The sequence below is a fragment of the Elephas maximus genome, chromosome 9, assembly GCF_024166365.1.
Source record: "Elephas maximus indicus isolate mEleMax1 chromosome 9, mEleMax1 primary haplotype, whole genome shotgun sequence".
Lineage (NCBI taxonomy): Eukaryota > Metazoa > Chordata > Mammalia > Proboscidea > Elephantidae > Elephas > Elephas maximus.
Window position 1 is genome coordinate 79,159,932 of NC_064827.1, and position 18,279 is coordinate 79,178,210.

The window sequence follows — 18,279 nt, forward strand, 5'->3', positions numbered from 1 at the left end:
AAAAAAAAAAAAGTGTTACTAATCTTCCCTCTGACAACATCTCTTCTGAATATTAAATAATACTGAGGTAGAGAGGTAGTGGGTAGTTAAATTGGTAGATAATGAGCCCTGAAGCATCATGTGACCTGGAGTTGGTCTCTGGAGCTCTCTCTGCATCATTTGTCTGACACTGCCTCGGGAATCTCCAATTGTCCTGCGCGATGTGATGCTCCAGGGACTCTTATACCCTGGGCAGTTCATCAAGGTAAGATTTGGAATGGGTAAAGTACCAGTCATTTGACTACTTCCCACTTCAGGTCCAGTCCATCTGAAGCTGTTTTCTCTGTGCCACACTTTTATTAAGTCTCTATTTTCTACATTCTTAGAAAAGTGGGTTACTTCTGCAAGTGATTAACCTCATCTTAACCAGGTTCTGTCCTGGTTGCCAACCTGTCTCAGAATATTGATGATCCCTCATACCAAGGAAGCTAAGTGTAGTTAGAATTGTGTTGTAGTAACTGGCATGTGACCCAAAATAAACTACTGGTCTACCAGATACTGCTGGCTTATGTGATGCTGTGGTATAAAGAGAAAGAGATGTACTGTATCACCCTACAAGAAAATCAAAGGCACAAGACAAAGAGCTTGAAAAGAAAAATATTGGCAAGATACAATTGAACAAATTTTCATCGATCCCTGTTTTAGGTACTGGTTAAGGGAGATTTGAAGGTAAACAAAGCAGAGTCTCTGCCCTTACCAAATTTATTGCTTCTTTTCTTCTACTGGAAACCCTGGTGGCGTAGTAGTTAAGAGCTATGTCTGCTAACCAAAAGGTTGGCAGTTCGAATCCACCAGGCACTCCTTGAAAACCCTATGGAGCAGTTCTACTCTCTCTATGGGGTCACTATGAGTCAATTCTTCTGCTTACATTGGGTTTAATTTGTTCTTTTTCTCATTTCTTAAAGGTCAAAGCTGAGGTCATTGATTTGAGACCTTCCTTTTCTAATATAGGTATTTCCCACTAAGTTCTGCTTTTGCTGCATCCCACAAAATTTGGTATGTTCTGCTTTTACACCACTCAAAATAGTTTCTAATTTTACTTTTTTTTTTCAATAATTTTTATTGTGCTTTATGTGAAAGTTTACAAATCAAGTCAGTCTCTCACACAAAAACCCATATACACCTTGCTACACACTCCCAATTACTCTCCCCCTAATGAGACAGCCTGCTCTCTCCCTCCACTCTCTCTTTTCATGTCCATTTCGCCAGCTTCTATCCCCCTCCACCCTCTCATCTCCCCTCCAGGCAGGAGATGCCAACAGAGTCTCAAGTGTCCCCCTGATCCAAGAAGCTCACTCCTCCTCAGCATCCCTCTCCAACCCATTGTCCAGTCCAATCCATGTCTGAAGAGTTGGCTTTGGGAATGGCTCCTGTCCTGGGCCAACAGAAGGTCTGGGGGCCATGACCAGTGGGGTCCTTCTAGTCTCAGTCTGACCATTAAGGCTGGTCTTATGAGTCTAATTTCACTTTTGATTTCTTCTTTGACTGTAGATTATTTAGAATTGTGTTATTTAGTTTGCAAATATTTGGAGATTTTCCACACGTTTTATAGCTTTTTTATTGGTTTCCATTGAAGTCAAAGAACATGCTTTGTATAAGTTGAATCCTTTTAAATTTGAAACTTACTTTATAGGCCAGAATATGTTCTGTGTGCACTTGAAAAGAATACTCTGTTGTTGGGTGGAGTGCTTTTAAATGTCTATTAGGTCAAGTTAGTTGATAGTATTGTTCAAGTCTTCAATATCCTTGCAGATTTTTTGTCTACTTGTTCCATTAATTATGGAGAGAAGTGTGTTAAAATCTCTGATTATAATTGTGGGATCTGTCTGTTTCTCCTTGCAGTTCTCTTGGTTTTTGCTTCACATATTTTGAACCTTTGTAATTAGGGGCAAAAACATTTAGGATTGTAAGTCCTCTTGATGAATTAACCCTTTTATCCCTGCAACAAGCCTTCTCTTTAGTTTTGGTGTATCCTTCCTAGAGATAATCTCCATGTAGATAAGCTTAGAAATACACTGCAACATACTATCCTCTCCCTTCTGCACTTGCCTTTGTTTCATTTAACAAGATATTTTGAGGTTATTTTATAACTGTGTGTAATAGCTGGGTAGAGTTCCTTTGTGTGAGTGTACCACAATTTATATACTCCTTCCTCTTTTAAAGAACTTTAGGTTATTTCCAAACTTGTGCTATTATAAGCAAGGCTGCAGAGAACATCCTTGTATTAATGTCATTTCTCACATGCACGAATATATCTACAAGATAATTTCCTAAAAGTGGGATTGCTGTGTCAAAGGGTTTGTGCTTTTAAAACTTTGATAGCTGTAACCAAATTGCTCTCCAGAGAGGTCCTACTGATTTTACACTCTTGCAGCAATCTATGAGAGTGTATAGTTTCCCCACACCCTCCCCAGCATAACTTTTTTCATGCTAGTGTTTTTGAAATAATGGTTATGAAAACTGTATCAAAGGGTCCCTTTTGTGGGGGATGTGTGTTCTGACGGTAGCTAGTCACTACATTTGTCTGCAAGTGAATTAAGAAACAGACGACCGAAGATTAATTCCTTTTTATTCACAATCATTTTACTCAATAAGTCTACAGACTTAACCCGTGCCTGGGTCTAGGTACTAGAGATAGAAAGGATTGACTTGGTCCCAGCCACTGAGAAGCTCACAGTCAAGAGGGAGAGACAGGAAAAGAGAGCTATGATAGAGTGTGCATTATGTTACACATGTTAGGAGAAAACTGGATAATGGAACAAGGAAAGGTGTTGGTAGATGTCTTCCCAGTGTTGCCAAGGACTCTTGATCTTCTTCATCTCGATGGTGAATGGCATCCCGGAAGCTGCCCAAGTAGAAAGTAGGAGGTCGGGCCCCAGCTGAGGAGCCAGCCCCGGAGTGGATTCCGGGAGGTGGGAGCCTCATCTGGAGGTCGAGATCTGCACCTCCCTGCAGAATCGCCAGCTGCCTGCAGGAAACCATCCGACTGTGTGCGCCTGTGATTGGAGGGATGCTGCCGGTTGGAATAATGAACACGGTAGTGTCGGCAGAGGTGATTGGCCGGGCCCTGCTGCAGTGAGAATGCAGCCTGGATGCTTGGGTCCTCGGCCTGGGTGATGATCATTAGTTGAGCGAGGACAGCTGAATAATTGGGAGCTCGAAGTTGCTGCTGCCTCCGGAGAGGTCTGTTTGGCTATTGCTTTTTCCATTTTTTTTTTTAAGCCAAACATTTGATCATCATCCACCTGCAGAAGTGAGTTTTTATTGACGAAGCTGCAGCTGCTGTCTCCTTGTTGCCAGCTTCCCAGCAAGGCTCATAGAGGGAGCTGCTTCTCAGGCTAGGCACGACAGCAGTGTTAGCACATTGGAAAGAGCAGGCAACAGCCATTGCATGCAGAGTTTCCAGCCTTAGAACTCCCCAGGCTAGCCTTCCAAACAGCTAGAGATCCTTGGTACTGTGGTCACATCCTTCCTCCAAAGTGAACAGTCACCACCGGCGGCATTTGGAGGGAGTCATGATGTTGCAGACGCTGTGGCACTTTCTGTCTAGCTTTTTCCCTAGGGCTGGGTGCCAAGTCTCCAGAGAGGGGACAGATAATGAAGTCAGAGGCACCCAAGCTCCTGCTCAGGGAGACCAGGTGTCGAGCTTTTTGGGGAAACAAAGTGGAAGGGCTGAGGCCATGGACAAGAGATCCACCATTTTGCTGGTGGTCGGACCTGCAGAGCAGTTTCCTAAGGTAATGGCACCCTCAAGAGAACCTCCTAGTTGGGGGGCTGGTCTGGGATTGTTTTCCTGGAAAAGCTGGGATGTGGGGAGGAAGGGAGGATTTTTAAATAAATCACTTTGGTATTGGGTGTAGGGGAGAAGTCCAAATCTCTTTCTGTGGTTACTGTAAAGCTTTTTTATCCTGTTATGACCACCCCAGTGTGGCCAGTGAGGGAAGGAATGTTGAATAGAAGGTTTGCCTTAGTACTTGCTACTTTGGCCCCAGGAAGCCATTTGAAAGTACGGGACAAACTTTAAAGTGCAGGGAGGACCAAGCTACGATGGCAATACAGTGCTTTGAAAGTTGAACTCAGTTGCTTGGAGCTGGGAAAGGAAAGCCCCTGTGAGTCCTGAAGGTCAGATTCCCCTTGCCTGGGGCCTGTGGAGGACCAGCCTTATCTTTGAGATCTGGGAGGGCGGGAGGGGAGGGGTGGAGCTGGATCAGATAAGAGTGCATGGGCTGTTGCCCCTCTCAGAACAACTACAGCCACTGCAGTCACAGCCTGTGCTGAGCACCGGGGCCTCCATCCATCCCTGCGCACGGGTTTTCTCATCTAATCCTCACAAAACCCAAGGTAAGTGGTGGTACTCCCATTTTGTAGATGAGGAAACTGAGGTGCGAAAGGTTAAAGTAATTTGCCCAAGGTAAAGTAGTTGAGGGGTGGAGCTGAGCTTTGACTCCAGATCTGTCTGGAACTTTGCCCTGGACTGCCTCACTTTCCCTTAAGAAAGCGGTTTTTAGTGTGATTAGTTGGCTCTCCCAGATCAGAAGTGAGATTGCTGTTTGGCTGAGCTTTCTCTCCCTGCAGCGGGAGTGACCTTGTTCACCTCCTGAGCTTTGGTGATTGTGAATCTCTTCTCCCATCTCAGGATGAAAATCAACTGGCAAGGGAAAGAGATTCTGCCATGTCTCTGGCACATGGGAGATACCCAGAAATGTCTGTGGAATTGAATTACTACATTTAAAAAATAAACTTTCATGTTTCTGTCCCTAGTGGGGGAGGGAGGAGACTCTTGATGCAACAACTTTCGCAGTCCTAGCATTGAGAAGAATCCTTAGTCTGTGATGGCTCCTCCCAGTTGTCAAGGGTCTTGCAGAGCCCACATGAGGCCTGAGGTGTGCATTTTTAACATGCTACTAGAGGGGTGTCAACCTTTTGATTGTTTTAGACAAGATCGGAAATGGTTGTGGAACCTTTATCTACAGATCTGCTTGCCTTGTGGCCTTGTCTGACTGGCCGCCTTTTAAAATCACCTACTTTTGACTTTAATAATTAACTGTTCCACTTCCCAGACTCATCCTGACACCTCTGGCCAGCTCTGGCTCCCAAGGGTTGCCTCACATTAGGATTTTCTGTTCTCAACACAAGAAGCTGGGGGTGACAAGGGGACTGAACCTGAGACTCACACCTTCCCCTGGCTCTGCTCCTTAAGAGGGAGTCGAATCAGTGGGGGTATACTGCTTATTTCCACTTAGGTTTTTAACCACCCAGGCAGGGAAGGTTGGTTTGAAGCCAGAAAGAAGGCATATCAGGGGCAGTGTGAGCTCTTTAAAAGCAGGTAACACTGGGAATTGGTTCGTAGGAGCGTGTGTGAGGGGTGCATGCTCATTGTCTGTCCAGTGCATGCTCTCTGAGGGTGTTTGGGGTTTGTGATCACTGGCTGACCTGGCCGGGCCTTGCCATTTCTCTCAAGAAGAGGTGTCTAGAATATCATGAAAACGTCACAGAGAAGCTCACTGTGGTTCTCAGGCTTCTCAGTTTCCCAGAAACACTACTTTGCTTTGCTCTCACTTCCTCTGTTTAAATATGTCTGCTAGTGAGTCAGGTTCCTGTGAGCTTTATTCTAGGAACTGTTCCAGTCTTTCCCTTTATCTTTGTCTTACAGTTAATCTGCAGTTGGAGAAGAAAGCCATTACTCTGGAGTGGGAGGTGCCGTCAGCGGCATTCAAGCTTTCAAATCCTGAGGGGCTGTCTTCTCAGAAGCTCAGAGAATTTTGCTCATTGTGTGTCTAATTGCCAAGTGTAGGCAGGTTTCGTTGGAAACCGGCTCCACTGGGCTGTCATGGCAACCTGATCATCAAATGACACAGCGGCCACAACAGCGAATGAGGTTCACAAGCCTGATAAGTGGGTGGGGCTTGAGCAGCCGAATGCTGGCGAGGCTCCTACACTTATTAACATTTCTGGCTGGGTCTGAGTCATTGCAGAGGAGGGGGGAAATGCTTTATGACCTAATGCTACACTCCCAAAGGCACTATACCTGCTCGCTTCTTACTCATGCTGTTCTGGCATTTACAGGAAACACCTGTTTTTTGGCATGTAACAGTGGTAGAACAAGGAGAGCTTATGTGGTGGCTTTAGCAGATTCGAGGCTGAGAAGATGCCCATGAGAGGAACTGGTGCCTTAGAGATTAAATGAAACCCCGAAACCACTATGTTCTAAGGGATCTGGAGTTGTCATTTCCAAATAGGTATAGACATCAGAGGAGAGGACACAGAAGTAGATCTGGGTCATAAAACTGGAATAAGGAAAAAGAGGGGGAGAGATTCGGTACATTACGCCAGGATTTGGAGAGGCGCAAGCTGGTGTGAAACGTCAGGCGTGGAACATGAGCTCTGCTTTTGTCGTCTTATTGTATTTCTCTTATACAGGTTCAGAAGCTGTAACGTGAATACGGGTGTTTGTTTTTTAGCTAAGGCTAAACTAGCTCAGGTTGCACCTTTCCCACACACACATACGTGCTCCCTTCCGGTATGAAGTATTGATTGCTTGGTGTAATTCTCAGTATCAGGTATCTAGCCATTCTTTGGGAACTGAATTCTAAAATCTCTTTGGGGGAGTGTAGGTCCTTGGTGCTGATGCAAGTGGATGTTGTAACAAGAGCCTTGCCCTGGGCCCGCGGCTCAGCCCTGTGCTGACAGGCTTTGGGTAAATCAAGGTCATCTCTCCAGGCCTGTTTGCTCATCTCAGAGATTAAGGGCATGATGGTGAAAGCCCCTGTAGACCCCAAGTGTGCAGTTCCACAGGTACAGAGCATTTGCCTTGGATACAGCGTGCAAGTTAGAATCCTTTTTTAAAACTAGTGTTGGGATTCAGTTAATGTTATTGTAAAGTAACGTCTTGGCAGGTACACACCGAACGTTTCAGAGAGCATTTCCTGACCCTGTAATACCATTGGATCCTTGGTGAAAAAGTGTTTAAGAGCTCGGCTGCTAACCAAAACGTTGGCAGTTTGAATCCACCAGGCACTCCTTGGAAATCCTATGGGGCAGTTCTTCTCTGTCCTGTGGGGTCACTATGAGTTGGAATCTACTCGACAGCAACAGGTTTGGCTTTTGGCTTATGACTCCATTGGTCTGTGTGGAGTAGTGAGCTTTGTTCTAATCTGGGAGATTTCGGTCTACTTTTCTAAAAAACAAACTACTATCTTTTGATAATGCTTAAATAACTTTTCCTTACAGTACAGAATATAGGTTTCCTTTTTACTTGGTATCATTTTCAAATCTCAGATATGTTTTGTAAATACATAATTAAAACTGAATGGTACAATTATATTTACCAAAATTATTTGAAAATATACTTTACTGGAAAATAAACATCTTTAGTTGAATAAGGGAAACTCTGGTTGAGTGCTATGGCTGCTAACCAAAGGGTCAGCAGTTCGAATCTGCCAGGCACTCCTTGGAAACTCTATGGGGCAGTTCTACTCTGTCTGTAGGGTCACTATGAGTCGGAATCAACTCAATGGCACTGGGTTTGGTTTTTTGGTTTTAGTTAAATAAGTTATTTATTCATTCAAAGTTTTTGCCATTTATATTGGAATGGCTGCAGCCATCACTAAAACTAGATACTTCAACAGATCAGTGTAACATTTTAGCTTTGGAAACAAACATGAGTAATTTAGCAAAGGAAGACCAATGTTTTAGAATCTAAAATTCAGTTATTTTATTTATAAATGTGAACTTTTAAAATAATAAAATATCTTGCTGAGTTGAATAGAGTATCTGATGACTTGTGACAAGTCTGAGGTCTTCGTGAAGAGTGGCCACATGTTTCTTCCTTGGGCTCTTAAAGACCAACTGAGCTCTGTTTACTTATTCAAAAGCTGCTTATTCAGTACCTTCCATGATTAAGGCAAGGGGCTATTATAGACAAGGTTTGAGACCATAGCCCTCCGCCTTCAGGGACTTTAATAGTAGAGATAAGATGTGTATAGAAATAGCTCAAAGGCAGAACGTTCTGGATTGGGCAGCTTAAGAGACAGCTGAGTGCCATGGACTTAAGTCCAGGCTGGACAGGAATCGGCCTAGAATATCCAGAGCTGACCACTGGACACTTCACAGGACTATAGCCCCTACTGTAGTCCAAGGCCTGTTCTTACTAACTCATCACATCTCTTTTAGAAGACCCAAATACCGTATAATTTGTTATAATCTGTTTCCTAATGTACATAAATATCAACATTTTATTTTAAAATCCTCTTTGTGTTCCTAACGAAAAGCCTTTTAGTAAATTAAGAAAATACTTTTAAATTTGTTGATCCCAAAATTATACCCATCCATTTTTCCATCCTGGTATTGAGAAAATTTAGGCTATATTAGGAAGTGAGAACGCTGTACAAAAGCAAGAGTGAGGCTGATTCCTTTCTCATCTTGGTGACGTGGCCTCTTCTTCCGCAGCCTAGGTTCTGCGATGCTTTCTGTGGGGAAGGAACGAGGTGGAGAATGCAGGCTGGGCTGGAGAGCGTCATCCTCAAATCATGACAAAATCTTGAATTTTCATTCATTTGAGCATAGAGGACCTGAGATTTTCTCTCATCCTCACCTAAAGGGATGTTTTAGAGCAGTGTCCAATAGAACCTTCTGTAGTGATCGAATGTTCAGTGACTGCATGTGGCCATTGAGCACTTGAAATGTGACCAGTGTGACTAAGGATCTGAATTTTAATTTCATTTAATATTGAACAGCATAGCTCTAGATCAAAAAGCTTCAAGAACACTGCATGTTCAAGTGTTCTGAGTGAAAATGGGCCTTGAAGACTAAATCTGAGGGTCTTGTGTGAGGTTCACATGGGGTCACCATGAGTTGGAATCAACTTGTTTGGTTTGGGTTTATTGTGTGAAGCCCTGGCTGACCCCAGATTGGTGTTTCTGAGGAGTTTCTCGGCACAAAGACCTTTAGACTCTACGATGTCCTCTTCCTACCCTCGTCACATCAGGCCCTGCAATCTCTCGGTGAGTCCTTCAGTAGAATAGGTTGGTTGTGAGGTACTCAGATTGCAGAGAAGCCAGGAAAGATTTTCAGGGACTGGAAATGTGTGAGCTGTGTGGGGCTGGAGGCATCTCTGGAACTGTGCCTGGAAGACTGTGTGGCCAAGGTAGTCCTAGGCTCAGCCAGCTCGGGGACAGTGCTCCCTGCAGGATGAAAGAGCCCACGGAGGGGTCCACTCTCCAGGAGGCTAGGCACTCGGCACTCTGGCACCCCCTCAGACTCCTGCCCTCACAGCCAAACTGGTATGTCTTCAGCAGGCAATGATTCTGTCTGTAGCTGCATATTTTCTCTGTTGAGAATGATTTACTAGGGAAGAAAACCATTGTGTTGTGTGACGCGTTTGGGGACCTTGTGCAGAAAATAAGCAGCCAGCTATTTGTTAATTTGGAGGGATTGGTTGGCAGTAGGAGGGGAAAGGTTTGTTTGGACATGATATCTAGGCAGGGCAGAGTGTCTCTGAAGAGTTAACTGCAGGAGCGGGTGACGTCAGTCCTGGTCTTTACACACCACTTGAGCAATATGCTGCTGCCCTTCTAGTCGGGTCTGTTCTCATTGGCGGTAGGCAAGGACCTACAGTGGGTGGATTTTTTTTTTTTTTTTTCAATCAAATAAAAGGGCAGGGCTTAGGCACCCAATGATAGCTGAGCCCCAGCATATCTCGTGCAAGTTTCCCCGGCACAGGCGGCATTTCTTGTTCTTCACGCTGGCAGAACTTGCTCCCTGGTGGCGGCCGAGCACCTCGCTTCCCCACCAACATGCTCTGCCTGTGCCTGTATGTGCCACTCACTGGGGAGGCCCAGACCGAGTTCCAGTACTTCGAATCCAAGGGACTTCCTGCCGAGCTGAAGTCCATCTTCAAACTCAGTGCCTTTATCCCCTCCCAGGAGTTTTCCACCTATCGCCAGTGGAAACAGGTCTGTACTGGTGACTGTGTCACGAAGTGAAGACCACCTGGTACCAAATCGATGTTTATTGAGTGAATGCATGAATGGTATTAGAGGAAATGAATGCATGCATGAAATAGTCCCCCCCAGAGGAAAGAATGTCTGAAATGTGGGAGTATTTTCCCTGCGGCTATCCAGTGGCTACTGCCAGAGGAAGCTCTGTGTCACGGGAATGACTGGCTTTCATGTGACTGCACGGAAGGCTGGCATTATAGGGGAGGAGGCACTTGTGGGAGATAGAAGAATCTCCCAAAGGAATTCCCTTGCTGGGGGAGTTTGCTGAGAAGCACACAGGCTGGGAAGGGACCTCGGGGTGGGGGCATTCCAGCTGCTGCCAGGTTCTGAGCTTGGTGGGGCAGGAGACAGGAGAGCATGTGAAGGGAAGAGCAGACAGGCTCCTGTTTGGAGGCCCAGGAGCTGGGACTGTAGAGTAGAGATGATGGTGCCCCTGTGAGGGCTGGAACTGACAATGCTGTACCCAGGGTGAAACGAAATGACACGCAGAGGTGAGGGGAGCCTTCCCACATTCTAAACACATCTCTTGGACATCTGTTTAGAGCAGGGAGGCAGGAGGGATCCTTATCATTTTAAAGATGGGGAAACTGACCCACATAGACTCTATGGAGATCACCTGCTGCCGCTTTGTTAATCAGTCCCGTGCTTTCCCCCATGCTCATGATGGCAGTGGGGGTCAGACACGGCAGGGAATAGTGACCTGCACTTCCCAGGAGGAGACAGAAAGTAGGCCCAGTGATTTTGAGGTAGAAGCAAGGACTTGGAGAATATCCTGAAATGAGCTTCACTGAGCACCTTGTTGGGTTGTTACCTCAGAGCACCCACCCACAATAAAGTCCACGGTTTGTCTCGGTGGCAGAGCAGCCCAGAGACCAAAGAGCTTCATGTATAACCTCGTCTCCTCCCCAAATGGAATGTAGGTTCTATTTCTGCTCCTGCCATAAATCTGGAGTGACAGTTTGTATCACTCTTGGCTGAGAGCACAAGTGTCTTCAGGAAGTTAATATAACTCCAGATAGCAGGTAAAATATGTACCGGCGTCTGCCCAGCTATCCAGCCATACCCCGTGCAGTGTGCTTTTTTTTTTTTTGGTCATGGGCAGTCACAAGGTATCTGTCCAGGCCTCCCTCTTCTCAGCATATCTAGTAGCTGAGCAGTCACAAAGAGCACATGGCCTGAGAGAAACCATGGTTGTAATCATTTGAGAGTGTGAGCTAGCCAATGGTCCATCAATTTCCAGGCCTCAACTGGCTGGAAAGACTTTGAAACCCATATTGGTTTGTGGATAATGAATGTGTTTCTCTCTGAGAGTATCAGGGACAAAAGAAGACTATACCCATTTTCCTTAGGTGATTCTCAGTTCTAGTTTTGGCATGATTCAGGTTGTTGCTGGGTTGAATTAATTTGCTTATGACCCCCATGTTCTTGTAACTGACCTTTTAGGATGGTAGCAGAATGGCTAGAGAGGCAGCTTTGGGTTTTGACAGGCCCACCTCAAATTCCACCCACCACTTCATTAGCTGTGTGACCTTGGATAAATTACTTAACCTCTCTGGGCTTCTGTTCTGCATAAAGGGAGGGGAGTGATAGTACCTCCCAGAGCTGTTTGAGAGGGTTCACTGCTTTCTTAAAGGGAAAGCATTTAGCATGGCCTGTGGCCCATGGTAAGTGCTCAGTAGATGTTCACTCTTTTGTAGAGAAATTCCAGTTGCTGAGCATCCAAAACGGGTTGCAGCTGCTGAGCAAAGCTCACCTCCCAGGAGACCAAAGAACAGGGCCTCTTAAAGGTCACTGAGCTATTACTAAAGAGAGGTACCCTGCTTTTAAGAGCTGGGTTGAGAGAGCTGATGTTGGTTATATCACCCACATCCCTAAGATTCAGGACTGGCAGTGCCATCAAGCACATGCCCAGGGATAGTTTCCCTGGCTCACATACCTTCTCCCTGGGAGAGTTTCTGCCAAGCAGGCGTTGGCAGGGGTCAGCTCTGCCCTATACCTTCACTCTGGCCACTAGATTTCCTGTGGGCGAATGCCACTTTTAAGGATAAAAAGAGTAAGCTGCAGAGTTCCTGATAGAATCTGGAGTTCTGCTGTCCTCCCACATTTGAGCAGGAACATGTAAGGTTGAGGCCTGTTGCCAGGGACAGCTCTGTGGAGGGGCCAGGCAGCTGACCCTGGCTGAGCACCAAGCTGGTCTTCAGGACACTTGTCCTGAGAAGGCGCCAAGTCCTCCAGTGTTGGCTTTTGTCTGAGGGCTCCTCCCAGGGTCTTCCTCTTTCTCTATGCTTGTGAGGGAAGCCAGGTAGGCTCTTGCTTTGCATTCTGGCCAGCACTTAAAGATGTAAGTGGTGGCTCTGGGATGTGGGTAGATGCCCTGGTAGCTTCGGGATCAGAGCAGAAGAAGCATCTTGTGTTATCGAGGCCACCTCTGTTCATGGCTTGGCACTGTTGTTTCCTTGGGACAGGGACGTACGAGGGACAAGGAAAGGCTGGTGCATGAGCTAAAGGACAGAACCTTACTTTTGTTTTATAGAAAATTGTACAAGCTGGAGATAAGGACCTTGATGGGCAGCTAGACTTTGAAGAGTTTGTCCATTATCTCCAAGATCATGAGAAGAAACTGAGGCTGGTGTTTAAGAGTTTGGACAAAAAGAATGATGGTAAGCATTGCCTTCCAGAGCCACCAGCTAACTCGGTCTTGGGACTTGGTGTGACCTGCTTCTCACTCCCTGCCTTTGTTGTTGCAGGACGCATCGACGCTCAGGAAATCATGCAGTCTCTGCGGGACCTGGGCGTCAAGATATCTGAGCAGCAGGCAGAAAAAATTCTCAAGAGGTGAGTGTTTAGCCAGCCCCTATTTGGTTTAACAAAAGTGTGATGAAAAGATTCCTGGACTAACTCTTGGTGCCATTCATTGTGTCAACCTTGTTTCTCTGAACTTTGCCTTCTCATTGCAAGGATGAATAAGTAACCCCTCCCCAGACCTGTAGCTCAGCTCTCATTTGAAGACTCACAACTCACCTGGCATTGTGCCCATTCTCCAGTGACCCATGAAGAGAAGAAACTAGTTGGGGGGATTTCAAGTAGGTGAAAGGAGACCAAGGGGGCTCACCTTATGGCACTCGATTTAAAGTGAATTTCTTCCATAAAGCTGGTAACTTTGTTTTAACGCCGTAATCCAGTGTGTTGCCCTGATGCCTGGCTTAAGTGCCCCAGGTGAGCTGGGCCCTTTGGGGTTATAGAGCTATTGTGCCTGGGAATCGTATGGAATAGCCCTAAGAGGTAGTTTCTCTCCCAACTAAGCCTTTCCCACATCCTGAGGCCCTAGTGCCCCTTGTTCGGCTCCCCGGGGTCAGGTCACCGTGGAGGGAGTGTGTCCCCATGCTGTGCTGTACCTGGTGTCTTTGGGTGTGTGCTTGCCTCACTAACATCTGCTCCAAGCACTTATTTGTGTTGTTTTTCCTCTCTCCTCTGCATCCTTCTTTGTCTGTCTGTCAGAATACGAACGGGCCATTTCTGGGGCCCTGTCACCTAGTAAGTATTCGTGTCACCCTGGCAACTGCCTCCCTCCTGACCAAAATGGGGTTCCTGTGGGCCATCATCTTACCATTTTTGTGCAAAGTGGGGAGTGGAGCCACCTGGCCTTCTCTCATCGGGGCAGGAGGGGCACTGCCTCCTTGGCTTGCCTGGAGATGGGAAATGTAGCTGACAAATGGGGGTGTTGGCCAAGGGCACCCTGGCATGTTGACATGGGTGGCTGTGCATTTGTCTTGCAGCATGGATAAAAATGGCACGATGACCATTGACTGGAACGAGTGGAGAGACTACCACCTTCTGCACCCTGTTGAAAACATCCCCGAGATCATCCTGTACTGGAAACATTCCACGGTGAGGCCCCTACTCGTAGTGCCTAATTGCAGTTTCCCCATCATCTGTTCGCAGGGTCCCTTCAGCCAGCAGCAGTCCCCTCTGCCAGCCCTGTAGAGCCATCCATTGCTCCCTCCACACCCTCTGTTTCCCACACGCTGGCCAACTTGAACTGCCAGAGCATTCCCCACCCCCAAGGTTCCCTTTGCCAAGAATGCCCTCTCGTCCCCACGTGCTACCTGTTCTCCCAGGTCCATTTCAAATACCCCTCCCCAGTGACACTTCTTGTCCCTCCCCAAGCCAGTGTGAGCCTTCCTCCTGGGGACCAGGACTTGGAACAGGAACAGACACTCTGCAGTGACAGATACGTAGAGCATTAGGTTTCTCCCCCCACTAACCCATTTTTTGTTGTCATTTATCTGGCAAAAGAATACATCCTCGCAGTGACACCCATACTGCACTTTCACCCCATGTCAGAGCTGTCATTCCATGTTCAGAATACAGACCTATGGCCACATTGACCTCCGTGCCTAGGAACCTCTTCCATTGTCCTGGCCCGTCCCTCTCTGCTGGTCCTTGATCCCTCCTCGATTTACAGTCAGCTGTGTGTCTGTCTCATCCACCCTGGGCTACCAGTTCTGGGAGGCGAGGCCAGAGGGCTCGTCCTCATCTGTCTCTGCAGTGCTTGGGCCAAGACCTCATCCTCGGGACACCTGGCATCTTTGTTGGGTGAAATTCAGTGGCCTTTTCCAGGGGTAGGAGCTGGCCCTTGGCTCTGGATGGCAGCCCTGGGGCCAGAGGAGGCAGCGGACTAGTCAGGAGGCCGCCCAGAAGGGAGAGTGTTACACAGGCACCGCAGCCCTGGCCCGTTTGCTTAGGACTTGCATAACATTCTGCCAGTATGATCCGGTTACACATCAGGTTTCAGAGGACTTTTCCCCCCGACTTGATCCCTTCAGCACAGCCACCGATCCTCAGCCGAAATACCTCTCTAAGCTGTTCCTGCAGGGACTCCCTGGTGCGATTTGAAAGGCTGTCAGGTGGTTTTGTAACTATAGGTAATATCACCCTGCTCTCAGATTCTGTACCTGGGCCTCTTGAAGGCCACAGATAGAAAAGAGCTTGGCCCATCTTTACACAGTGAAGGGGAGGGGCCTCAGTCAGCTCCTACCCAGAAGCTTGGCATTCTCACCATCTGACTGGTCCCTGAGACACAGGGTAGAAGGATATGGATCCAGTCAGCCTGCCAGAGCTTTCCTGAAAGTATCAGGGGTCTGCTCCCAAGTCAGATGGTTTTACCTTTGTTGGTCTTTGTCACAGATCTTTGATGTGGGTGAGAACCTGACGGTCCCCGATGAGTTCACAGTGGAGGAAAGGCAGACGGGCATGTGGTGGAGACACCTTGTGGCAGGAGGCGGGGCGGGGGCTGTATCCAGAACCTGCACTGCTCCCCTGGACAGACTCAAGGTGCTCATGCAGGTAAGCAGGGAGATGGGCCCCAGACCATATCCTTGGGTTTGGTTGGTTGGTTGATTTCCCCCTCCCTTGGTTGCTGCCCTGCTTTGGGCCCCTACTTTTCTCACCTAATAAATTAGACTGGAATTATTGCTTGGAAAAGGGTAACATTAGATCCAGACTCAGGTGACCTTTTGCATATGCTGATCTAATTTTATCTGAGGCACTTAAGCCGGGCATCAGGTTACGGAACCTTAGGACAGATGAATCCAGTGAGAACTGGGATAGGGCAGGAACCTCTTTCCTTAAGCACATCTCATAGGGCTCTACATGGTGGGTCAGGTGTGCGTAGGTCCTCACCTGACCCAGATTCCAGTTGGAACAGCCCCGTTACCTTGGCTGGGTACTCAATTCCATGTCCACAGGGCAGAGATAAGCCAGGCAGATGTCAGAGGCAGAATTGTGAAATAGACCTACCTGAGGACGGTCTGTTGGACTTTGATGTCTCTCTGAGCAGTGGCCAGTCACTCCCTCACCCCTCTGTTCTAGCGCTCTGTGTGTCAGGAGCTTTCTTGGGCAAGGCGTCATTTTTACCCCTTCCGCGTTTACCCTCCTGGGCCTCCCTTGCTCTGAAGTCTGTTGATGGCTGGATGTGAACTCCCCATATTGCATTAAAGCAACGGAGGCAGACCTGTGTTCCTAGCCCAGCTCCCTGACTTCCCAGCTGTGTAATTTTCGACAAGTCGCATCACCTTCGAGACTTCCATTCCTCTCTGGAATTAAGGGACTTAAAAACATTGCCTAATCAGTTTTGTTTTTTAAACAGAATTCCCAGGAATGTTGTAGAGATTAAAAGTAATCCTCGGGCAAGATGCTACAATGCCTGGGACTTGCTTTAAAGTAATTGAGCAGGAGTGCAGCAGCAGGGGATTTAGAGTGGCCATGGTTGGATAATTCTCCAGGCTCCTTAGAGAATTCTCTCTACTTTTGTATATACTCTTCCATAATAGAAAGCTCGATTTTTTTTTTTTTTTTTTGAAGCAGTCCTTGAGGTGTTTGGCACAATGCTAGCACGCCGTGAGGTGTGGTAAAAACTAGTTGAACCCACGTTAGTCTTGTTTGAGTCTCACAATCTGAGTTGGTCTTCAGAATGCCGAGAGGGCAGAGCCTTCTGGATGCCCGCGATCGGTGGGGGTTAAGAGCTGCCGTGCCGGATGCTGAGAGCCTTGCTTCCCCCTCAGGTCCATGCCTCCCGCACCAACAACATGTGCATCATTGGAGGATTTACCCAGATGATTCGAGAGGGAGGGGTCAGGTCGCTCTGGCGGGGCAACGGCATCAACGTCCTCAAAATTGCCCCTGAGTCGGCTATCAAATTCATGGCATATGAGCAGGTGAGGACCGGGCTCCCCAGAAGAATCCCCATTGTCTGCTGTGGACTGAGTGTCCCCTGGACAAAGTCCCCACTCTGCTGATTCCCAGAAGCTGGGAGCAAGTCACTGTACCCAGGGGATGTGGGAGGTGGGAAGTCTGGTTCTGACTCCACTCTGCCACCAGTTCCACTTGGGGCCAACTCTTTCCATTTCTGGGTAGCATAAAATGTTCCAGAGACGCCAGGTCACAGATAAGGTCCTTCCCAGCTTTCCACGTGCCTGGCTCGAAAAGGCTGCGTGGGAGCAGAGGCTGTGGTCCCTGGATGCATCAGTTTGTTGGTTTGTTACCTCTTCTAGATCAAGCGTCTTGTCGGTAGTGACCAGGAGACTCTGAGGATTCATGAGAGGCTTGTGGCAGGGTCCTTGGCAGGTGCCATTGCTCAGAGCAGCATCTACCCCATGGAGGTGAGGGGCCACCGAGGTCCTGGGCCTGGGACAGTGCCTGTGGGAGCAGAGGCTGGGGGTGAGGAGTGGGCCGTGCTCATGCTTCCCGTCCTCCTCTCTGGTTCTGCAGGTTCTGAAGACCCGGATGGCCCTGCGGAAGACAGGCCAGTACTCGGGCATGCTGGACTGTGCAAGGAAGATCCTGGCCAAAGAGGGGATAGCTGCCTTCTACAAAGGCTACGTCCCCAACATGCTGGGGATCATCCCCTATGCCGGGATAGACCTAGCTGTCTATGAGGTGAGTCCCCTTGAGCAAGCTGAAGACCTTCAGAGCCCACTGCCACCCAAGCCCCCACCCATTAGCTCCAAATAGTCCTGTCTCCTCTCTGCTTAGGCACTGGGGATGGACAGTACAAGTAACACCACCAAAGACTGGGTCTCCTTATAGATTTGTCTGTTTACTGCAAGGATCTGGCAGGAGGGTGCTTGTCACACTGCCTGCCCCCTGCAGCCCCAGCCTAGCTCCCTGAGCCCTGCCTCCCCGACCCCCACAACCCAGTAGCAGATCTCCAGAACACAATGGCCTTCAAGGCTCACTGGGCCCCTGAGCAGACTCTAGACCACAGAAGTCAGGCTTTATGTCAGTGGGGAAGGAGGTGCTCCCTCTAACTCATGCCCACTTCCTGGCCTGTCCAAGACTCCCCACTGACAGCAAAGGCAAAGGGTAGGCAGGCCGAATGAGTAAGGCGACAGGGACCCCGGATCCCATGGGCCCACGTAGTGGCCTCCTGTGCGGGCCCAGTAACTCCCCTGCAGCCACCCACTGCCTTACACACTCCCTGGGGGTCACCAGTGCCATAGCTTACCCCTCCTTCCCTCTTCCAGACACTTAAGAATGCCTGGCTGCAGCGCTACGCAGTAAACAGTGCAGACCCTGGCGTGTTTGTGCTCCTAGCCTGCGGTACCATGTCCAGCACTTGTGGACAGCTGGCCAGTTACCCACTGGCCCTGGTCAGGACCCGGATGCAGGCACAAGGTAAGGCTGGTCCTGGGCCAGTCCCCAGGGGCCCATCTCACCAGGGAGCAGGCTGGGATCTAGGGAG

At 48.1% G+C, this 18,279-nt stretch overlaps 1 protein-coding gene across 4 annotated transcripts in view; it reads left to right on the forward strand.

Moving 5' to 3' along the window:
- The window catches only part of SLC25A25 (solute carrier family 25 member 25), a 31,515-nt gene that overhangs the window by 11,011 nt on the left and 2,225 nt on the right, over positions 1-18,279 (forward strand). The window contains exons 1-10 of one of the 4 annotated variants that reach the window (XM_049895983.1): positions 4,286-4,380; positions 5,693-5,917; positions 12,571-12,697; positions 12,785-12,872; positions 13,814-13,925; positions 15,225-15,383; positions 16,601-16,753; positions 17,090-17,197; positions 17,307-17,474; positions 18,062-18,212. In XM_049895983.1, coding sequence (XP_049751940.1) covers positions 12,808-12,872; positions 13,814-13,925; positions 15,225-15,383; positions 16,601-16,753; positions 17,090-17,197; positions 17,307-17,474; positions 18,062-18,212 — 916 coding nt within the window. In that variant the 5' untranslated portion in view covers positions 4,286-4,380; positions 5,693-5,917; positions 12,571-12,697; positions 12,785-12,807. Of the gene's footprint in view, positions 1-2,259; positions 3,777-4,285; positions 4,381-5,692; positions 5,918-8,292; positions 9,993-12,570; positions 12,698-12,784; positions 12,873-13,813; positions 13,926-15,224; positions 15,384-16,600; positions 16,754-17,089; positions 17,198-17,306; positions 17,475-18,061; positions 18,213-18,279 lie in introns of those variants that run through there. The other 3 variants (XM_049895979.1, XM_049895982.1, XM_049895978.1) reach the window with 3 other exon arrangements.